The sequence below is a fragment of the Eleginops maclovinus genome, chromosome 8, assembly GCF_036324505.1.
Source record: "Eleginops maclovinus isolate JMC-PN-2008 ecotype Puerto Natales chromosome 8, JC_Emac_rtc_rv5, whole genome shotgun sequence".
Lineage (NCBI taxonomy): Eukaryota > Metazoa > Chordata > Actinopteri > Perciformes > Eleginopidae > Eleginops > Eleginops maclovinus.
The window spans coordinates 18828634-18847952 of record NC_086356.1 but is presented as its reverse complement, the minus strand read 5'-3'; the positions used below and the strand labels follow the sequence as shown (position 1 = coordinate 18847952).

The 19319-nt window shown below is 39.1% G+C and overlaps 2 protein-coding genes across 2 annotated transcripts; both read left to right on the top strand.

Annotated features, from left to right (window-relative positions):
• Window positions 1-3972: 3972 nt before the first annotated feature.
• Window positions 3973-6651, top strand: fbp1b (fructose-1,6-bisphosphatase 1b). Its single transcript, XM_063890415.1, has 8 exons — window positions 3973-4230; window positions 4701-4863; window positions 4968-5060; window positions 5425-5565; window positions 5674-5811; window positions 5950-6069; window positions 6203-6392; window positions 6486-6651. Exons 1-7 carry the CDS (start codon window positions 4061-4063, stop codon window positions 6389-6391), a joined length of 1014 nt encoding a protein of 337 aa, XP_063746485.1. The 5' UTR covers window positions 3973-4060; the 3' UTR covers window position 6392; window positions 6486-6651.
• Window positions 6652-14601: 7950 nt separating this feature from the next.
• Window positions 14602-16635, top strand: gas1b (growth arrest-specific 1b). The gene has a single exon (XM_063890423.1). The coding sequence runs from the start codon at window positions 15009-15011 to the stop codon at window positions 15783-15785; it is 777 nt and encodes a 258-aa protein (XP_063746493.1). The 5' UTR covers window positions 14602-15008; the 3' UTR covers window positions 15786-16635.
• Window positions 16636-19319: the final 2684 nt, after the last annotated feature.

Sequence of the window (19319 nt, the reverse complement as noted above, 5' to 3'; positions counted from 1 at the left end):
CTCAGCATGTTGAGGTTTTATAGAGGAGTTAAGAATGAACATAGTCTGTAGGCCCGTCAGTGTCTTACATATATTACCTTTATAGTAAGTTAGTTACATTAGCAACTAGTAAGGTAGGTTTTTATGTTTAAAATAAGACACCATGAGATGTGGAAATATAAATGAGGTTGTTCCAGCTGCAAAAGCATTAGATTCAACACAAATTATAATAAAAATAGAGCTAAAATATGTCAGAGTATATACATCATTTATCCAATTATCTTAGAATACACTGCTGTCAACATCAATATGGTTTTACTTCCTGCTTTTTTATCCAGTTATCAATACTAGTCTTCTTCACTGTACTAAATTAAACATGAACACTGACTTATAACATTTAGAATGTGCATATTATGTGTCAGTAAATAATTCCCCCTTCACATTGAAATCAGACTGTCTCCACACTGGCATTTTAATCTGAAGCCTGAATGAACACATGACATCAAGCCTCAGGCAATAAATCCAGTACGTTTAACAAGCTCTCTTTGGACGCAGCCACGGTGACCGAAGGTACTTTTTCTGCTGCTCTCATATGAATGTTATAGAGTGGCTTGGGAAAACGCATTGTAGGAAAGCAGATTGCAGCTCAAGTGAGCAGAAATGCTTGGAAAAAACAGAACATGTACAAAATGGACGAGGTATGAGGAGTGGATTAGAAAGATAACAATAGACCCAAAAAGAAATACATGAGTTTTGAAACGTAGTATGTTTTATGCCTTTTGGAGTTATCCAAATTCTCATTAAATCATTAATTTACTAACTTAAAACAGACACCAAGGATATATTGTGTGTACACTTGGTGTGTTTTGCTTGGACACTTCTGTTTTGCTCTTATTTGGTTCCAATCTAAATGAGTTTCCGGCCATCACTATTATCAGTATATGTGACATTAAGGTTTTTGCAGTCAAACTTCGTGACCAGGACACATATATTTTTAAATCTCAATTAGTACTTTACTTCTGGTTGAATTAAGGTAAAAACACCTGGGTTACATTCACTGGTATGCATGCAGTATCTTCAAATAAAATAGTGTAGTGATAAATAGGGTTTAGACCTTAAGTCTACACCAATTTCGTATTTTTCTTGTGAATTTCTAGATAAATACAACTTAATAAGGTTGCTAAAAATAAGAGAAGGAATCATTTAAAAAGAAAACTCCTTGGTTGAACTGGTGAAGATATTTGCATTAAAAGGTCAAGTAAACATTGATTTGTCTAAAAGGGTCACAAGTCAGAATTGGTTGAGTCCAAGACAGGTGTTTCCGGTTTTGCGGAATAGTCCAAAAAACGTTTCCCCCTCCCTTTGTTGTGCAGGTGGTCAAGATGTCCTCATTATCATTTCGCTTGGGAATTTCAATCCACCAAAGATGCAATCAACGTTTGACACTCATAGAACCTGCTGAAACAGGTATGCAGTCCTATTCCTAAAACATATACAGTGCACCGTAGTAGAAAATGACATTATGACAAAATGTAATTTAAATAAAAGGGCCCAAATTGACTCTCGACTGCCCAAACAGAAATTAGCAGGCTTAAAACTGCTTAAGCCTGACGCCTTGTGGTCACGGTGAGATAAAATAAGCTTAAACAACGATATCGTGATTGTACAAAACTATTCACCTTTCTTACGTTAAAAAGAATACTTTATTGTTTTTCTGTTTATTTGAAATGGAAGTCGGCACACATTCACCTGTTAGCCTACGTTAGCTAGCTAATAGCGTGATGGGATGCCACTTACCTGTGCTGGGGAAGGTAACAACAAGTTAGGGTGAAGCAGAGATGTTAAACATTATATGACAAAGTATCAGCTGCAAAAGTCGGATAGCATGTTTTAGACATAAATGCAAAAGCAAGGATGTCTTTTTTTTCTTGTCTTTTCTTCTTTATTTCTGCTTTGGCTTTGAAACTAAATAAGTTTGCACTCTGCAGCAGTGGGACAGCTACTGCGCATGTGCGGAGAGCTGTCACCACGCACAGCAGGCTCCTGGGAGCCTGTCAGGTGCTGAATACTCCTCAGTGAATTATTAATGATGGCTTTTCTTCTATTGAGTCGATTACACAGCAAACAGACCATAATGTCGTCTCCATTATCGCTGTAGCATATTTTTTAAAGACGTTCTGCAGGCTTCCCTTCACAGCAGAAGGGCTGTTTCTGTTTTGGCTAATAGCAGTCTAAATCAACATTTCAATTTTTTTAGAATATGCATTATGTCTTTACACAAACTCCTACTGTTTATATTATTTAATCCAACATCATTATTTATATATATTTTATAATTCTTAAATAATGTTCACTTTTCCTATAGTAGCATACTTGGGAAAGGTTTTTTTTAAGAGCCAAATAAAACTGCACATTATTTGTGTTTAAATACATGATTTTATTCCTCTTACTAGAGTATAATAACAAATGGAGAACAAGTTGGTCAAGCTTACATCCTGTAGTATGAGTAAATGTAGATCTTGTTGTGCTAAAATGTTAAGGGGGAAGAAGAAAATGACTGCCTTTATTTACAGAGGATTAAACAACTGAAGTTGATTTAGTTACCTGCAGGAAATAGCCTAATCCCTATAATTTTATTTTGGCCAGACTTTATTTAAATACAACAGCTTGTAAACTACACAGCGACATCATGTGGACACAATAAAGAATTACAATTATTAGACCAGTCATAGCACATTATTTGTGTAAAGTTTGTGGGGTTTAACTTGTAAAATAGTACATTTGACTTCTGTTCCTTATAAATAAATAAAAATATAGCTTTGTAATTGAATTGTTGTGTATGTGTGTGTTCCAAGGGACCTATTACAACAGGGTCTGTTTTGTGATTATTGTTGCTCTCACACACTGGTCACCACTACCTGAAAGAGCTGTGATTGGTGTGTGACTCTCCGTCATTCATTACCTCATAGTTGTGGCGTTTACCATGCCTGCTAAATTCAATGTTCAACTGTAGCTTTCTGTTTTGCAACAGGTCTCTGGTATATTTCATCTAGGCCTATGATTTATGTGAAGTAACTGCATGGAACACGTGCATACCTTTACCCTCCCTTGTTTGTGTCACAGACAGAGACGGTCAGAAACGTAATACATGCACACTGCCGCACCTCCACCACCTCTGAATGTAGCTGTCTATTAATTATACAGATTTATCAGCGCATGTAATATTAAAGGGGTTGTATAAAAGCAGGTAGGGTAGACGAGGACAGTGAGTCCCATGATTTTGAACTTTACCCTTCTTCAGAATCATGCAGGGAAGGAATGTTTTGAGAAGCTATGGTAGTGTATTCAGTGCTCAGTTAGTCATGTCCTGTACAAACTGTGCACCACTTCATCGAATAAGGTGTTTTTGCAAAGAAATGTTTAGTGTTTGTGTGTTTATTTTGAGCTAAATAAATCTTGTTACTTGCTTGGCACCTGCAAAACTAAGGCTCAAGCAACTATATGAAAAGTGTGGAGCATTTGTTGATAGTTAGGTGATAAATGATACAGCTCCGGAACAAATTAAGACACCACTCCAAATGTTTCTTAAATCTCAATCTCTACATGTATGGCAGCCATTCCAGTGTCTGTTGAATTCCAACACAGAGACATGTTGTCACGAGTTTATAGAATACAATAAAATCATTTCACTCAAAGACAGTGTAAATGAACTCTATTTGGGTTTAATAACGTGATTTTGTAATTCAATTGTCCCTAACATTTGTATTTAGCCTCATCATCATCAAACAGAACAATGCAGACTGATATCCAGCTATCTAAAATCACACTGAGTGAATGAATCAGGCTCAGGCCATTGCTACTTGAAAACAAATCACTATCTCTGAACTTTGCACTTTTAAACCCACAGTTACAGAAGTGATCAACCAACCCCTCACTGTGAGAAAGGACACTTTAGATTGGTTGGAAGAGTCGCACACCCCCGTCCCTTCCCCCATCTCAGTTCTAGAGTCCACTTTTTTTAACTGTGGGTCCACGCTCACCTATTTAACTTGAGACATTTGGTCCCACACCTGACAGCACAATGTCTGATAAAGGAGCCTTCGATACCAACGTGCTGACCCTTACCAGGTTTGTCCTGGAGGAGGGCAGGAAGGCCCAGGGGACAGGTGAGCTGACTAACCTGCTCAACTCCATCTGCACAGCTGTCAAAGCCATTTCAACGGCTGTCAGGAAGGCTGGGATCGCTAACCTGTGAGTAGCATGAGTTACTTTTTCCATGTTGGGAAGAATTGACAGAAACAATGCATGCATCTTAATGTGAACATAGGAATTATTTGTAATTAAATCAAGGTAATGATAATGTGATGACTTTCATTCCATTGCATTGGCCTTGGTTTTTTATAACTTCATTTTGATTTGTGTGGATATATTACTTTAGTGTTGGTTTTTGGTAAAATTCATTATGATTTAATAAGTAAGCAGTTTAATCGTCAACCCTGGCCAAAGGTGAACTGTACTCATGTTGTGTACATTCCCTATGGGCAGAGGCCAAGCAGATAGTGCTTTCCAGACTGTTCTCATATTGTGAAAAAAAGCAGTGAAAGCGGCACTCATTGCACTCACAAGGGATTTTATTTAGATGTTCTATGTGTTTTGAAATTGCTTTAAAATGTATCGAGGCTTTGATCTCTTCAGTCTTCGCCTCTTTCTTCTCTTGGAAGATATGGCATTGCTGGAACCACCAACGTGACAGGGGACCAGGTGAAGAAACTGGACATCCTGTCCAATGACCTGGTAATCAACATGATCAAGTCCTCATTCACCTCCTGTGTGCTGGTGTCAGAGGAAGATGAGAAGGCCATCATTGTAGATCCAGACAATCAGGTATTCAAATCCAACATGCTCATCTTTTGCAAATATGTGTGTTTTTTCCTTATGAAGGATTTTCCTCCTATTTTTGTGACATGTATGACATTATTTGTTGACAGGGAAAATACATTGTGTGCTTCGACCCACTGGATGGTTCCTCAAACATTGACTGTCTTGTCTCAATAGGAACAATTTTCGGCATCTACAAAAAGGTGAGTAATGACGATACTGCATGCTGATAAACACAGTTATATTATCAGCCAATTGTTTTATATGGCATTCAGTATTCTTTTATTAGTTCTTAAGTTTTTAAGCCAAACTTTCATATTTATAAGTGAAAGAGTAGTGTCTAGTGTTGCAACTCATTTTATTTACCCAATGCCTGTACTTTACTTGAGTATTTCCACTTGGCTCTGCTTAATAGCAGTGGATTGTACTTTTAACTCAACTATAGTTATCAGACAGTTAAAGTGAATCATTTCCTGGCAGGCAGATACAATGTTTGTAATGCAATCAATGCAACCGTTATGATATTCAATTTTGTGAAAATATCAACCACAACATTCCTCTCCGTAGACCACTGACGGTGAGCCGTGTGAGAAGGATGCTCTGCAGCCTGGAAGAAACCTCGTGGCAGCTGGTTATGCTCTGTACGGCAGCGCCACCATGATGGTCCTCTCCACCGGACAGGGAGTCAACTGCTTCATGCTTGACCCGGTACGTTTTACTGTCATAGATGGCATCAGAAATGTTAACATCATTCCTCTATGTTCATTATTTCAGTGTACTGTGTCCTTCTTCTGACATGTTCCACATAATTTTCAGTCAATTGGTGAGTTCATCCTGGTGGATCGGGATGTGAAGATTAAGAAAAAGGGAAAAATCTACAGTTTGAATGAGGGATATGCTCAGCATTTTTACCCAGATGTGAAAGAGTACCTACAAAAGAAGAAATTCCCAGAGGTAATGGCAGTCACTGTTGCATTGAAACACTATATTATTGCAAAGGCACCAAATGTGGAATTTGCTACAAGATATTTTGTATTCTGAATATGAGATAACATGCTGACTATAATTTGACATTACATTTTTTGTTTCTAGGATGGTTCTTCTCCATATGGCAGTCGATATGTTGGTTCAATGGTAGCTGATGTTCATCGTACTTTAGTGTATGGAGGGATCTTTTTATATCCCGCTAATACCAAGAGTCCAAAGGGCAAGGTAAGCAGTGGAGCTGATAAGAATGGAGTTTTTTTAAGAATAATTTTAGACCCTGTGAAGTTGCAGTAAAAATCCACACTTGTTATGAATCTTTATATCAAGTCCCTCCTATTTTTTGCTTCTCTCTTTGCAGCTGAGGCTGTTGTATGAGTGCAACCCCATGGCCTACATCATGGAGCAGGCAGGAGGCATGGCCACCACAGGATCCATGAATGTTCTGGACATCCAGCCCACCAGCATCCATGAGCGAGTTCCTGTGGTCCTGGGATCCCCTGATGATGTGAAGGAGTATCTTTCCATCTGTAAGAAGCATTACAAATGAGGTATACAACTCTGTTACAAAATGTACTAAACAACAGGCATAATCCGGCAGATAGTATGGTTTATTGATCATGCTCTCTGTGTCTCTTTGACAGACTACAATCACAATCAAGCGGATATTCATTGTAAGGTGCTTTCTACTCGTTTCCTCACTGCACCTGACTAGGCCTGCTGAGCCTTCCTCACACTATGCTTGTTCCATCTTGTAAGTGTTATTTGGAGCCAGACCCTGTATTTTTTAAATAAAGGCATTGAAAAGATGCTAATGTTCACTGTTTATGTGTTTTTGTTAAACTTCTATTTGAATGCGGTAGAAGTTTGTGTGTACTTCCATCCAAATCAGCCTTTTATTGTCACCAAGCATCCCCCACATACAATTTCAGCCTCTGTTGAAGGCCAACAAAAAGATTGTGTAATTCAATTGACCATCTGTTCAAATTGCTTTTGGAAGGAACAAGCCTAATAGACCACTTTTGGGCTGAGGTATAACAGGATGTTTACTTGCATTCACACCTGGAAGCTGCCAAATACAGACTGATCCAACGACCACAGAGCCGCTGCAGGCACATTGCGTTACCTTTAAATGGATAGATAAGAATGGGTATGGATTTTCTCATTTTGGTAAGACGGCAAATAAATAAACGTGTTCAACCAGAGAGAACACAAGTTAGAAAAGATCCTTTTGTGTGAGTCCAATAACAACTTTTATTTCTCTCAGCCTCTGTGTTTCTTGGTCAGCCTCTCATGATTTCTGGCATCAGCAGGACACTATGACAGGCAAAGAGCCAGACATTTTTCAGCTTTACCACATCACTAATAGGCCATAAAGACTCACTGAGAAAAACAAAAGATCGAACAGTATGCTAACACAAAAGCCACATTCAATCAATCACGATTATTCAGGAAAACAGGCTTTTTAGGCTCCAGCACAACAATGCATTTGAAGCCAGTGTACACAGTCTGTATTTTTGCTGATGTTGTACTGTAGCTTCCAGCAAATGGGGAAAAACATACATTATGAGCTTTTAATAACATTACAACACAATAATAACACCGTTTGGGGGATTTCTGGCTGCTTATGTCACTTGGAAACTTGGCATTGAAGGGAAAAGCTCCTCTGAAAGCACAATGGAAATGTACTTATGTCTTGGCAATCTGAAGCCTTTTTAATATTGCATGTGAGTCATGTGGATTGATAGCAGATGTTAGATCAGGAACGTATAACACTGTGCTTTGGATAGAATCTTTTTTGTGTATAAAGAGAATAAAAAAGTACATTATGTAGCTGGATGGAAGCCATAGCGTCTGGTATCCAGTAAAAACTGAACCACGTCCACCTTTTTATGTGCGTTTGTCAGTGTCAGCATTCAAGGGCCTCAGTGCCCATGAAACACACAAACACTTGCGCATTACAGGCACACTTGTTTATTTTTGATTTTGTTCAGACCGTGTATGATTATATGTTACCGAGTCAATATTTAGATTTTGCAGGAAAAGCAAAACCCAGCCTGTTTATTTTCTCCTTGCTACTGTGTGTGTGGTTTGTGTATGTGGGTGTGTATGCAAGTGTGTGTGCTCATGTATAGAGAACAAGAAGAGATGAGATATAATGGTTTGAATAATAATGATACTATTTAAGTATTTCAAATTATTACTGCAGTGTATTCTGTAGTATGGCATTTCCTTTTCCCCCAAAAGGAGCAACATGTTACATATAGCTTTAGGTCCGACAATTAGTTTCTCATAGACAAAAGTAAATGTAATAACATGTGGTCTTTAAAAAGTGGTTAGTATCATACCAGCACATAGCCACATCATCTTATCATGACTTTTGTTAACTGATTTCTTCTTAGTTTAAATGAATAATGCATAATATAAAACAATATGATCTTAGCAGCACTGTTTTGTCCTCCCTTTCTGTCTACCCATGACAGGTCAGTACCTGTTGTTTTCTTTTGTGGCCCTTCCTTGTCTGTCTGATATCCAGTCCATGTCCAGACAGGCTCTGTTTACTTTACACTCTGAAGAGTGTTATAGTGGTGCATCTGTGGTGTGTCTGTGCAGCTGACAGCTTACTCAACAACCTCCCCCCTCTCTGCAGCCCTTCTCCATTTTTCTGTTGCTGGATGGTAAAAAAGATCACAAAGACAATAGATCATCCAATTAGTGGTTATGCAGAACATTGGAGAAAAACAGTAGTTGATATATTTGAAGCTATGCAAGTGGTAAGTCGATCCTTCACTTTGGTCAAGACTGAAATATTTCAACAACTATTGGATAGATTGTTCAGGCATTCATGGTCTCCAGAGGATTCATATCACTGATTTTGATGATCCTCTGACTTTTCCTGTTGCTCCACCATAAGGTTGGCCTCTGTGGATTTAGGGAAATATCTCAAAATGTGTTACTTTGTATTTAGTGCTAATAAGCAAACGTTAGCACTAAATTCTAATGTAAGATGTTGAAAATCAGCTTGTTAGAACTGTCATTCTGAGTATATTAGCATGTTGATGTTAGCATTTATCTCAAACCAGCAAAATGCCTATACATCCTCAAGCAGCTGTGGCTGTAGACTCTATTCTAGTTGTAATACTTTTTGCAGATATTACAGAGTTGACAAGCAGAGAGAGGAGATGAGCAATGACGTGCAACAAATGTTCCTAACTGTAACGATATGTATCTATCCAGCTGGAGACTTCCACTAAGATACTGTCTGCCAGCTTGATTACCATAAAAAGGTTTAAAAACCTCAGTCATCAGACCACACATTTGACTTACCATCCCATCTCTTGTTTTACTCATCAGCATGGGTTTTCTCAGCACACTGACAGTATGCAGACTCACACAGCCTATGTTTAAATTAAACATAAACTCTGTATCCAAGACCACCCGGACTGTAGCTAACTGCTAATCCAAATACTGCCTCAACTTTAAGCCAGAAAGGACCCATATTAGTACCTGTTACTCTATGCATTCCCTATCTTGCCAACCCTGTGAAATTCTGTTTTTTTGGAGGATGCAGTCCAACTTTACTTAGTAGACTACATTATATATTTGTACATCCAAAATATAAAATTCAAACTGACATCTGAAAGAGTGTCTGGTTACCCATAGCTCCAAAGTCGGTTTGGAGAAAACCCTTGTCTAAGAATGTAACCAAAACTGTCTAATAAAGCCAAGTTGGATAGGAGAAACCTTTACTGCAGTTTATAAGCCAAGTGAAGTGTTTTGTACAAAGTTATGTTACTAGGCAACATTAATGCTTGCAGTGCACTAAGCTAGGCCAGTCAATCCTCTCATTTACCTTTATCAGATTTTATTAAATGTCCATTTTCTCATGCATGTGAGTCATATGTCTGTATCATCTGCTTAAGAGATACTTAGAACAAAGTAGCTGGCAATGGACAGGACAAATGATCCTCTAAGAAGATATTTCTTGTTTTATATTTGAATTATCAAAAACGGTTGTAACCATGATATTTAAAAGAATTGGGAAAAAGTCAATCTATGTTTTGTTGATATATAGTGGTATGGATTGGTACAGTAAAACCGGACCACCGCTGGTGCTGTATCTTAAGGGTTGTGTGGGTGTGTTTGGATTCAGAGCATGTGGTTACTGTCACTGAAGACAGCCTCATCTGCGCTCTGACCGCCAGACTCTTCATAAACCAGAGTTTTCCGCTTGTAGGATATGTGTGTATTACATTTTAGGAACAATAACTGTTGTGTAAATGGAGGACGTTTTACCACCAAACCATAGGCCTTTATATCTACAGGAACAAAACATATATTCCAAAGGATGCTCTTGAACATGTTTGCATTTGTAACGATTAGTTAGCAGATGTCTAACTCCTAATACAGTTCTGCAGGTATTACAGATATTTTACTGCCTCTACACTGAGCTGGAATGATATACCATTTTTTCAAATGCATCTGCAATTGTTCATCAGAATGTCATAAATCAGCCCACATGTTTCCCATGCCTAGTCTGAAGTGCTAAGAATACTCATGAGGTTGGCAGAAAGATAATCTAGTACCAGTGGCACATTCTTTTCAGCAAGCTTCTTCAAATTTGCTTAAACATTGTGATTAGTCAAATGTCAGTGAAGCCTTGAGTTACATCTCATTTTAGGCCTCCTAAAGCGGTAGCTACGCCTTAAAGATTGGGCTCAAATGTGCCTGACTTTGGCAGGATGCCAGAGGGACTGCGTTACAGAATGTTCCACGAAAATTAAAGACTGGCAATATACTCAGAGTAGTAATCCCACAATGATCCCTTCTTACTGTGACTAAAGTATCTTTTATGAAAACATGCCTCTTGAGGGTGAGAATTGGGTGACAGCAGCCACATGTAGCAAAAACACAGGAAACCGGATCATCGCTAGCTTTAGCTTTAGCATAATGTGAGAGTGGAATCAACCTTTACATAAATCCCCAACATTGTATATTTTTTATTTCCTCCTTCATAGATATTATTTTGGCCACAGTAAAGATTGTTTTGCCTGAACAAGCCTCCTGACTTTAGACATGTTATTTGAGTTTGAAGAGAGATCATGTTTCAAACAAAAATGAGTCTCTTTTCCATTCTAAAAGCTACCCCATTGCTTTTTTACACACAGCTACTTTCATTACCTGTGAGAACGTTTGCATGGCTTTATTATCTTCCCCTCTTTGAAGAGAAATGGCTCTGTTATCTTATCATTGCCTGACCACTGTTACTAAGTGTCACTACTGCAGGTCTAAGCATCCCTGGAGAGTTTCCATTGTTCCTTATAACACACATTTACTGCAGGTGTCATAAATCTACAGCACCCACTATCAATTATCAACCTTTGTGATAGCTTTTACTACCTTTTCCAATCTATTCCACAGACCATTGTGCTTTTCTGCAAAACCCTAAAGTGAAACAGCCAGAACATGAATCTTTTTGAAACGTTATCTAGCTTTACTCTGTCGAGATGCTATTCTGATCTGTGATAAAAGTCAGAGGAATCTGAAATCCTTGCTGATTGGAAACCAATCGTACAAAAACAAATAATTATCTTAGTACTCTTGCCTTCTTCACAGCCACAATGATCGATGTTTGAACTTGTGGCTCTGTTCTCTTCTGTGAGTTCAAAGTCATTTTTTCCTGTTATGGTGTGTGGCTTCCCCCAGAGAGATGCACTCTCAGATGTGGTACCATCCTGAAACATCTCGGCTGAGATAACAGTATGGGTTGTCTTAGCGTCTGGAAAGACAACACAAGGACAACCTAGACAAAAAATGATGTTAGCCTGCCAAGGGTGAATTGATAGGAGACAGACCATTACCAAAGTCATTTGAAAGTATCTTCTGGGAACAAAGAATGTCTGTATGCCATTTTTTAAAATTCATGTTGTAGATATTGAGGTATTTGGTGGTACTCAATGAAAAGTCTGGGATTTCAAAAGTCAGATTCATCTTACAATCTATACCAAATGTCATGATGATTCATTTAATAGGTTTTTTTTTAAATGTGGCACAACAGCCAACTTCAAAGCATCATTAGGATCCATCCTCAGGAGATGTCTGTACACAATGTTGCAATCAATCCACCTGTAGTCTGATTGAAAGGCTGACATAATGCTGCTATGTGGCTAAATTCTCTTTGATCCATGTGATTAAATCCCTCTGTTCTGATCTTTAAGGCAAAAACCAAGCTACTGCAGTGTCTTGTTTTTGACTTGATCCAAGATGACACTTATACTGCCCTTTATGACTATGCATGCAAGTTATGTTCTTGTTTTCACCAGAAGCATATGAAATGTTCTCTTTCATGTGAAAAGAATGGAGACAAAATATTAGTATGTCTAAAGCAGACATCTGAGCAGTTTCCAACAACCTCAGAAAAATGAATAAATGTAGGCAGAAAAACACTTGGCAGCGTTTTAGTATTGATTCCTTTCCCTCCCTCCCCTCTCGCGCTGCCTCTCTCTGAGCTTGGAAGCACTTGAATACAAAGTTCAGTGAATTGTTCTGGCATAGCAGCTTGTGTGTAATGACTTCTGACAGCAGTGGAGACAAACTGAAGAGCATGTCTGTCTCTGCATGAGTATTTGCAAATCCACTCTTGGGAACCGCATTCCAATTCTGGAAACACTATTATATGCAAGTCGCCATGAACAACCGCATGTACAGGATGCATATCCGGAGGTGCTCGTTTGAAATAAATAGAGGACAAGCCTGCAAAGGACACTGGCCTCATATTTCCCTGAGAAAAATCTTAGAAGTTTAGTATACAAGTACAGACTCTAAGTGATGTATTAAAGTAATTTAAGAGGTACAGTTTGGGGGAGAGCAGCTGCCTCCACAATCATACAGAGCCACTGGCTCCACTGAATCTGGCCGTTGTTCTCATCTGGCCGCCCTCCAACACTGATGGGATTTTGGTCCTGCTATGCATTATGAGCTCCTTCTTGAAAGTAAAATTTGACTGTGGTCAGGGTGTGTTCTTTGGTTTGTTATTGAAAGAAAGTATGTGGCTCAACAGAGGGCAAAAGTTAGAGATACTGAAGTGATTCTGAACGTTGCAAAAAAGTAGAAAACATGTTTAATAGTCACGTCTACAGCAGTGGAAAAAGCAACCATATCTGTCCGTTAGGATCCAGTTTTGGCCTTCGCAGTCTGTTCAGATGTCAGGCTCTTTGTAGTTCATGCGGACCCTTGAGCAGTTCACCATTTGGGCATTCTCCAACCTCCACTTTGATGTTGCCGTAAATTGAGTCTGTAGTCATCCTGTTGCTTTGGTACGCCAGCTGGAGGAGGTGGAAGGGGGTGTTTTGGGTTGTTTGGCTAAGAAACTCTTCTGCACTTGTCTTGACTCCTCTCTAATCTCTCTAATTGGAATCGGGGGGTCTGAGGGTCCCCTGAGAGCTGCCAGATCTCTGTGGTCATAGTGTGGTGATGTGACAGGGTCAGAAGAACAGTTATCCAAACGACTGAGGGCTTTTCTTCTCTACTATTTGTTCTGTTGGCCTCAAGGCTGCAGATCCATTCTGTTTTCATGCCCAGTGGCTGCATGTTTGTTTACAGTGTGTGGTTGTAGTTGTTATTCCTCTTTACACCCTTAAGTGTTATTGTTAGGAAATAGGAAATACCCTTTACCAAAAGGTAAAGTACTAGGTCATTAGGATTTCACACCGCTGCTTACATTTGCACTGAATGGGTAGTAAAACAACGCCAAATGTGTTTTTTTTCTTTTACATTGCTCATGTGAAGGCCTCTGGTATTTTCCCAGCTCCATATCAGGAAGCCATTGGTCTTAAACCTCCAAGCTGTCACGTCTTTTTGGTGTTTGCAAATATATATGTGCAGTGCTGTATAACTACACAATAAGGGCTTGCTATGTTTCATGGCGGAAAGAGTAAGACAGGAGCGCTGCATGTGTTATAACAGCTGTCGTCTCTCACTGCGGGGAGGCAACACCATGCTAGTGTTTTCCAGAGAATATGTGCCTTATTAAATACGGCTCTCAGTGTAGGATGAGCAATTATTCAAGAATGAGACCACAGCAGTTGAACTATTTATAATGTGAAATAGAAACTTTGTAGAAGCACAATTAAGAGATTTATGGATACATTGAGATCATCCATCTACTTTTAACCCAGTACATTCATTATATTATTGTTGTCGACTTTACACTTCTAAAGTTAAGCTTTGCTTTGAATAAACATATTGATATTACAGATTCAGATCACATTTGAGACTTTATTAACCCAAGGGGCACATTGACATGCTCCAAGTTGTAAAGTAGTTAAAGTTAGCTCCACCTTTACCAGCTGCAATATGTAAATGATGCACATATTGCAGCAATTATTATAATTCAATACAGACCTAATTTTATTTGCATAATGAGTACTTTTACTTTTTCTTCATTGTATGCATGACTTTAACTTTGGAAAGCCTTTCTTCACTTTGGTACTGCTAATTTTAAAATCTGAGTAGACTTCTCTTTCACTGTGAAAAATAGCCATAACCCCATAGATATATATGAATTTAATATTTCAATTGTGGGCCTTCAAAAAAGTCCTTTTCTATGATGATGAGATAATAAAAAGTAATGTTGCTGAAAGTTTCCTTTTACTCCAGTTTGGCTTGCGTCACCGCCCGTGTGTGACGACAGAATCACAACAGTAGTTTGGACCAATCAGAGGCGAGGGTTGCAGTAACCTTATCAGACCATCAGCACAGCCTCATCACAAAGATCTGCTCAGAGGCTGGATGCGGGCTAGAAAGAAAGCGGATCAGAGACTTTGGGATAAATCGCGGTACTTTGAGGAGTTTGGGAAAAAGGTCTAAAAGTTGGTCCTAACTTTGACTAGTCTGCGTGGGTCCTGAGCGACATGCTTCTTGGGATGAGAGTGAAACCATCGGGACTGGCGACAACTGGAAACTTTTTCTGAGCTCTGAAACTTTTAGATCTTATCATGTTGTGGCCATCCTTGTTGTTGCTGACTTTGTGGCGTCTCGCTGACTTCAAGTCCCCTATTGTGACATGATATGAAACCATCTGGGAGTATCTTTGTTTTGATGCAGCGTGATGGTTCTACAGAAGCCCACATGAAGTCTAACCTTTTTAAGATTCAATCTTCCTGGAAATGGCAAGTCGTGCCATATTGATGGAGCGGACAGCAGTGTTAATATGCAGCGTATTATTCCTAATAATCGGCTTATGTGTGGGATCTCCTAACCACAGTCGTCGGCTGGTTTGCTGGAAAGCCATCCTGAAGTGCCACGGAGAGCCGGAGTGCCATTACGCTTACGATCAATACCTTTATGCTTGTTCCTCTGTCCTCAGTGGTGACCGAAAGAAGTGTCCCAGCCACTGCATATCCTCTCTGATTCAGCTCAATATGACCCAAGGTGGCCCGGCTCTGGAGGACTGTGACTGCACCACGGACCCGGTGTGCAGGAGCACCAAACAAGCCATCGAGCCGTGCCTGCCGCGGACCAGCACCATGGGCTGCACCGAGGCCCGGCGGCAGTGCGAGGGGGACCACTTCTGCAGCTCTGCCATGAGGGATTATTTATTCCACTGCAGAAAACTTTTCGGAGGGGAGAGGTGCTCGGATGACTGCCGCAGAGTGATCTCCAACATGCGCACAATGCCGAAGGCGCAGCAGCTAGACACTTGTGTGTGTGATGGCACGGACAGGAACATTTGCGAGTACATAAAAGTGAGCATGAAAACGTTCTGCTCCGATTCCAGTGATAGGTTTGCGGGAAGCGGGTTTTCAGACACTGAAGAAGATTCTGAGGACGATTATATCGACCAGGAAGAATATCTATATGAGGAAAACTCAAGTTCCTCCCCACCTTGTCGGACTGTTCTAAATATCCTGACCACCATTTTGGTTTTGACCAAATTTATCTGAAAAGCAGAAAGTTATTGGTCTTTCTCAAAATCAACTCACTAGAAACTGTCTTTATCTCCTGAACTAACATTTGGATCTTTTACATTCAACCTCAAATCTGCATTAGTTTATAAAAAATCAGGACAATGTTTATCACTTAATAGCATTTGGTATGTTTCAGTGACGTAAAAGACAATGCTGCAGGAGCCTATTCTGTGTTTATCAGTTATGTAAAGATAAATTGTACAGTATATTGTAAACAAAATATTTCTATATGAGTGACAAGAGATTTGCACTGTATGAATAAGTGAGTCCCACTCTTTAACTGCATTATGACCACAGAGGAAGGAAAATAACTTAAAGTGCCTGAACGTTTTACTACTGGGTTTATTCATCCTGACCAATTCAGAGGTGTGCTGGGGAAGCAGAGCAATTTTCTTTTACCAGCCTTACAGAGACTTTCTCCACAACCCCTTCATTAAAAACCAAAGTTTCTGTAAGCCTCTGCAATGTGTGTAAATCCCAGGACAGATAATGCTGAAACAAGAAGCTCTTGAGAGTGATACACTTGACCTTGTAAACATGGATGTTTGCTCAAGGTATCAAGTGTTAATTCTTAAAAACTGTTCAAACAGACGAGAGAAAAGGTGAGCCCCTCCTCCTGGGGATTTGCAGCCCAAATGGAGCCAAGAAGCTGTTCGCTCCTCAGTTTGTTTATCCTCACCCCGTGTGTTTGTTTGAAGTCTTCACAAAGACACACTGAGGGAAATAAAATGTCTGTGTTTGGGTGAGTGGAGATGTTAAGTGCCCATTATGAACACACTCCTCTGAATGTAGACGCACATTAAATAAAGGATAGTTTTTGTAATAATTCATTTGGATTCTTTGTGGCTCTAACTTTTGAAAGTGTATTTTCCATTTATTTTGAAAGTGTCTGGTTTAATACACATTTAAAGAGTGTAAATGGTCATTATCGTTTTATCTGAAAGAAAAGACATCAGTAATAGTATGAAAAAGTTCAAATCGGACTGTTTTACTTTTATTTTCTTTGGACAATTTGATTGGGTTGGTAAATATAGCTGGGACCAACTCTTTTCTGAGGGCATTTAACACAACTGTTCACCAGGTGTCACTGAAAGTACATTAAACTTTTACTGATTTTAGCACAGCCATTTATATACCCCTCTAGTGAAATTTCATAGAATATATTAGATTTTAACCTGGGCTGTAACTGTCATGCATTAGCTATTAAGTACCAGTATTATTCAGAACAGGCTATAGGGCTCAAAACAATGTATTGACCTGCATTAACATCATCAAAATAACTTAAATAAAGTAACCTTTGCTTTATAAATCAACAACAGTTCCAAAGCTAACCATATTTATCTTTACACTATGTCACACACAACTATATTTATGATTTAGGTACAAGTATAATGCACTTTTAAATCAGTGATAGCAGTGATGGCGTATCCGTCTGTTTACATGGTTGTGACTCCTGTTATGAGTCTGTCAGCTCTCTATACTCACAAAAAAGCCAGCGTCCCCTCCTTCACTTGTGATAATGGGTCTTGAAACTATTGATGGCAGCCATGTTGCTTTTCAAGGAAAAGAGATGGGCCCTCCAGCCCATTGATTGGAAGAGAAGTCGAGTGGCACCTCTATTATGGAGATGCAAAATACACAATGGTGCAGCAGCACAATGCTGGGGCACGTCATTCACTCTATCCCTCTGTCACCCTTTTCAGGGAGTGGGGGAGCACAGGGAGACAGCTATCCCAGAGGAGTTATGTGAGAAAGTTCAGCTTTATTGCTCAGTCCAACTCCTGCTGATACATTTGTTTAACAGTTAGTTCTCTTACAATTAGATGAGGTCTTCTCCTACTTCTATATGTGGCACTCTTTAGTTTACTATATGACTCAACTGCTATCACCAGGCTTTAAACAATCTTTATAAAAAAACAAATAATAAATCCTACTATGGCAGCAATTGTAAGAAAAATACCAACAAAATGAAGCAGTGAAGGCATTTCGGAGCCTTTAGTGATGAGAAGCAAAAGCTTGACACTGTCACTTTAAGAGAGAAGGCCTCTGCTCCAACCATTAATAATTGTAATGCCTTTTTATCATTGTGGAGGATAATGAACGGATGAGAATCATATGGGGGCCCCAGACCATACTTTGCCCTGAAATGTTTTCAATTAACTTTTGGCACCAAAGGAAATAGGAATGTTTTTGTTTTTTTTCCAATAGCGAAACAGAAAAGAGTCAACCGGGGCCTTTGGTGCAGGGACCAGAACATCATTAAAATTGCCTCATCATAACTCAGTGTTGCTTGTCCCACCTCCCCTCTACCCCGCCCCAAACCCATCCTCCTCTAGGTTACACTAAGGAAAAACAGGCAGCCCTACTTTGGCTAGTTTTTGTAGACAATATATTCTCTCCGTTGGCCACTGGCGCAATGACCATTACTCATTATTTCCCCCATACCACGTCATTTTATTACCACACTGAATGTACATATAAATGACTGCAAAAGCTTTTGGAGAAGAAATTATGTGGGACTACAAAACAGTTTGATGCCGGATAATTGCTTGAGTTAGGTTAATACAACGGCAATGCAATAACTCCCTCTTTCTTAGTCCCTGCAGAACTTTATACAGCGCCTTTAAAACTACTCAGCCGCCAGACTGACTTTTTCCTGTTGAGCCTCTCTGGAGACTGCCTTTCGTGGAATCAAGACAACTGGCTCTAATTTATTTGTAGTCACGTCTGATTCATGGAAATCTAAAGTGAGATGGACACAAAAAGTTTGAAACAGAGAAAGAGAGGGCCTTAAGTTTGGAAAGTGGTAGTTGGTTTTCTGCAAATCTAACGAGTAATGTGGTTTAAGGTTCATTCTTGGCCTTGGAAACTTATGCTGGACGTTGTTTTCTCATCTTCTCTCAACTTGTTATATCACTGACCTTCATGCAAATAGTGGAGTAGTAATGTCATAAATATTGCAGTTGTTGGAAAGGAAAATATTATAAAACATTTGCTTATCCAAGTATATCACATTTTAAAATCTGTCTCTTTCTCAAATCAGCTTGAAAGTAATATTTAGGTTTCTGTTGATCGGACAAAACAGAAACAATCTGAAGATGTCTCCTCAGTCTCTTCAAACCTGAATAAACCTTTTTTCTATGTTCTTATATTGTATAGACTAAATGATAAGTCTTTAAAAATGTTTAATAAATGTCTGGAAGTAAAACTAAATTACTTTAGCTGAACAGCCACTAATTTTCCCAAAAGAAATTGATAGAAAATGTTGTGTCGTTTTCTAAATTATCTGTTGAAATGTCTGCTTGTAAGATGTGATAAACATAGTGTTTCAGTATACACGGTTGAGGGAACTGTTATTTACTCACTTGTATCTAAAGTTAGCTGAAACCAGTCACCATGAGGTCATACCGGACCAAATCAGGCAGTAGCAGTCGAAACCTCTGAGTATATTAAATTTAGCAAGCGTGACTTTTATTGTTTGTAATCCGACTTTTATCTTTTAAAATTAAG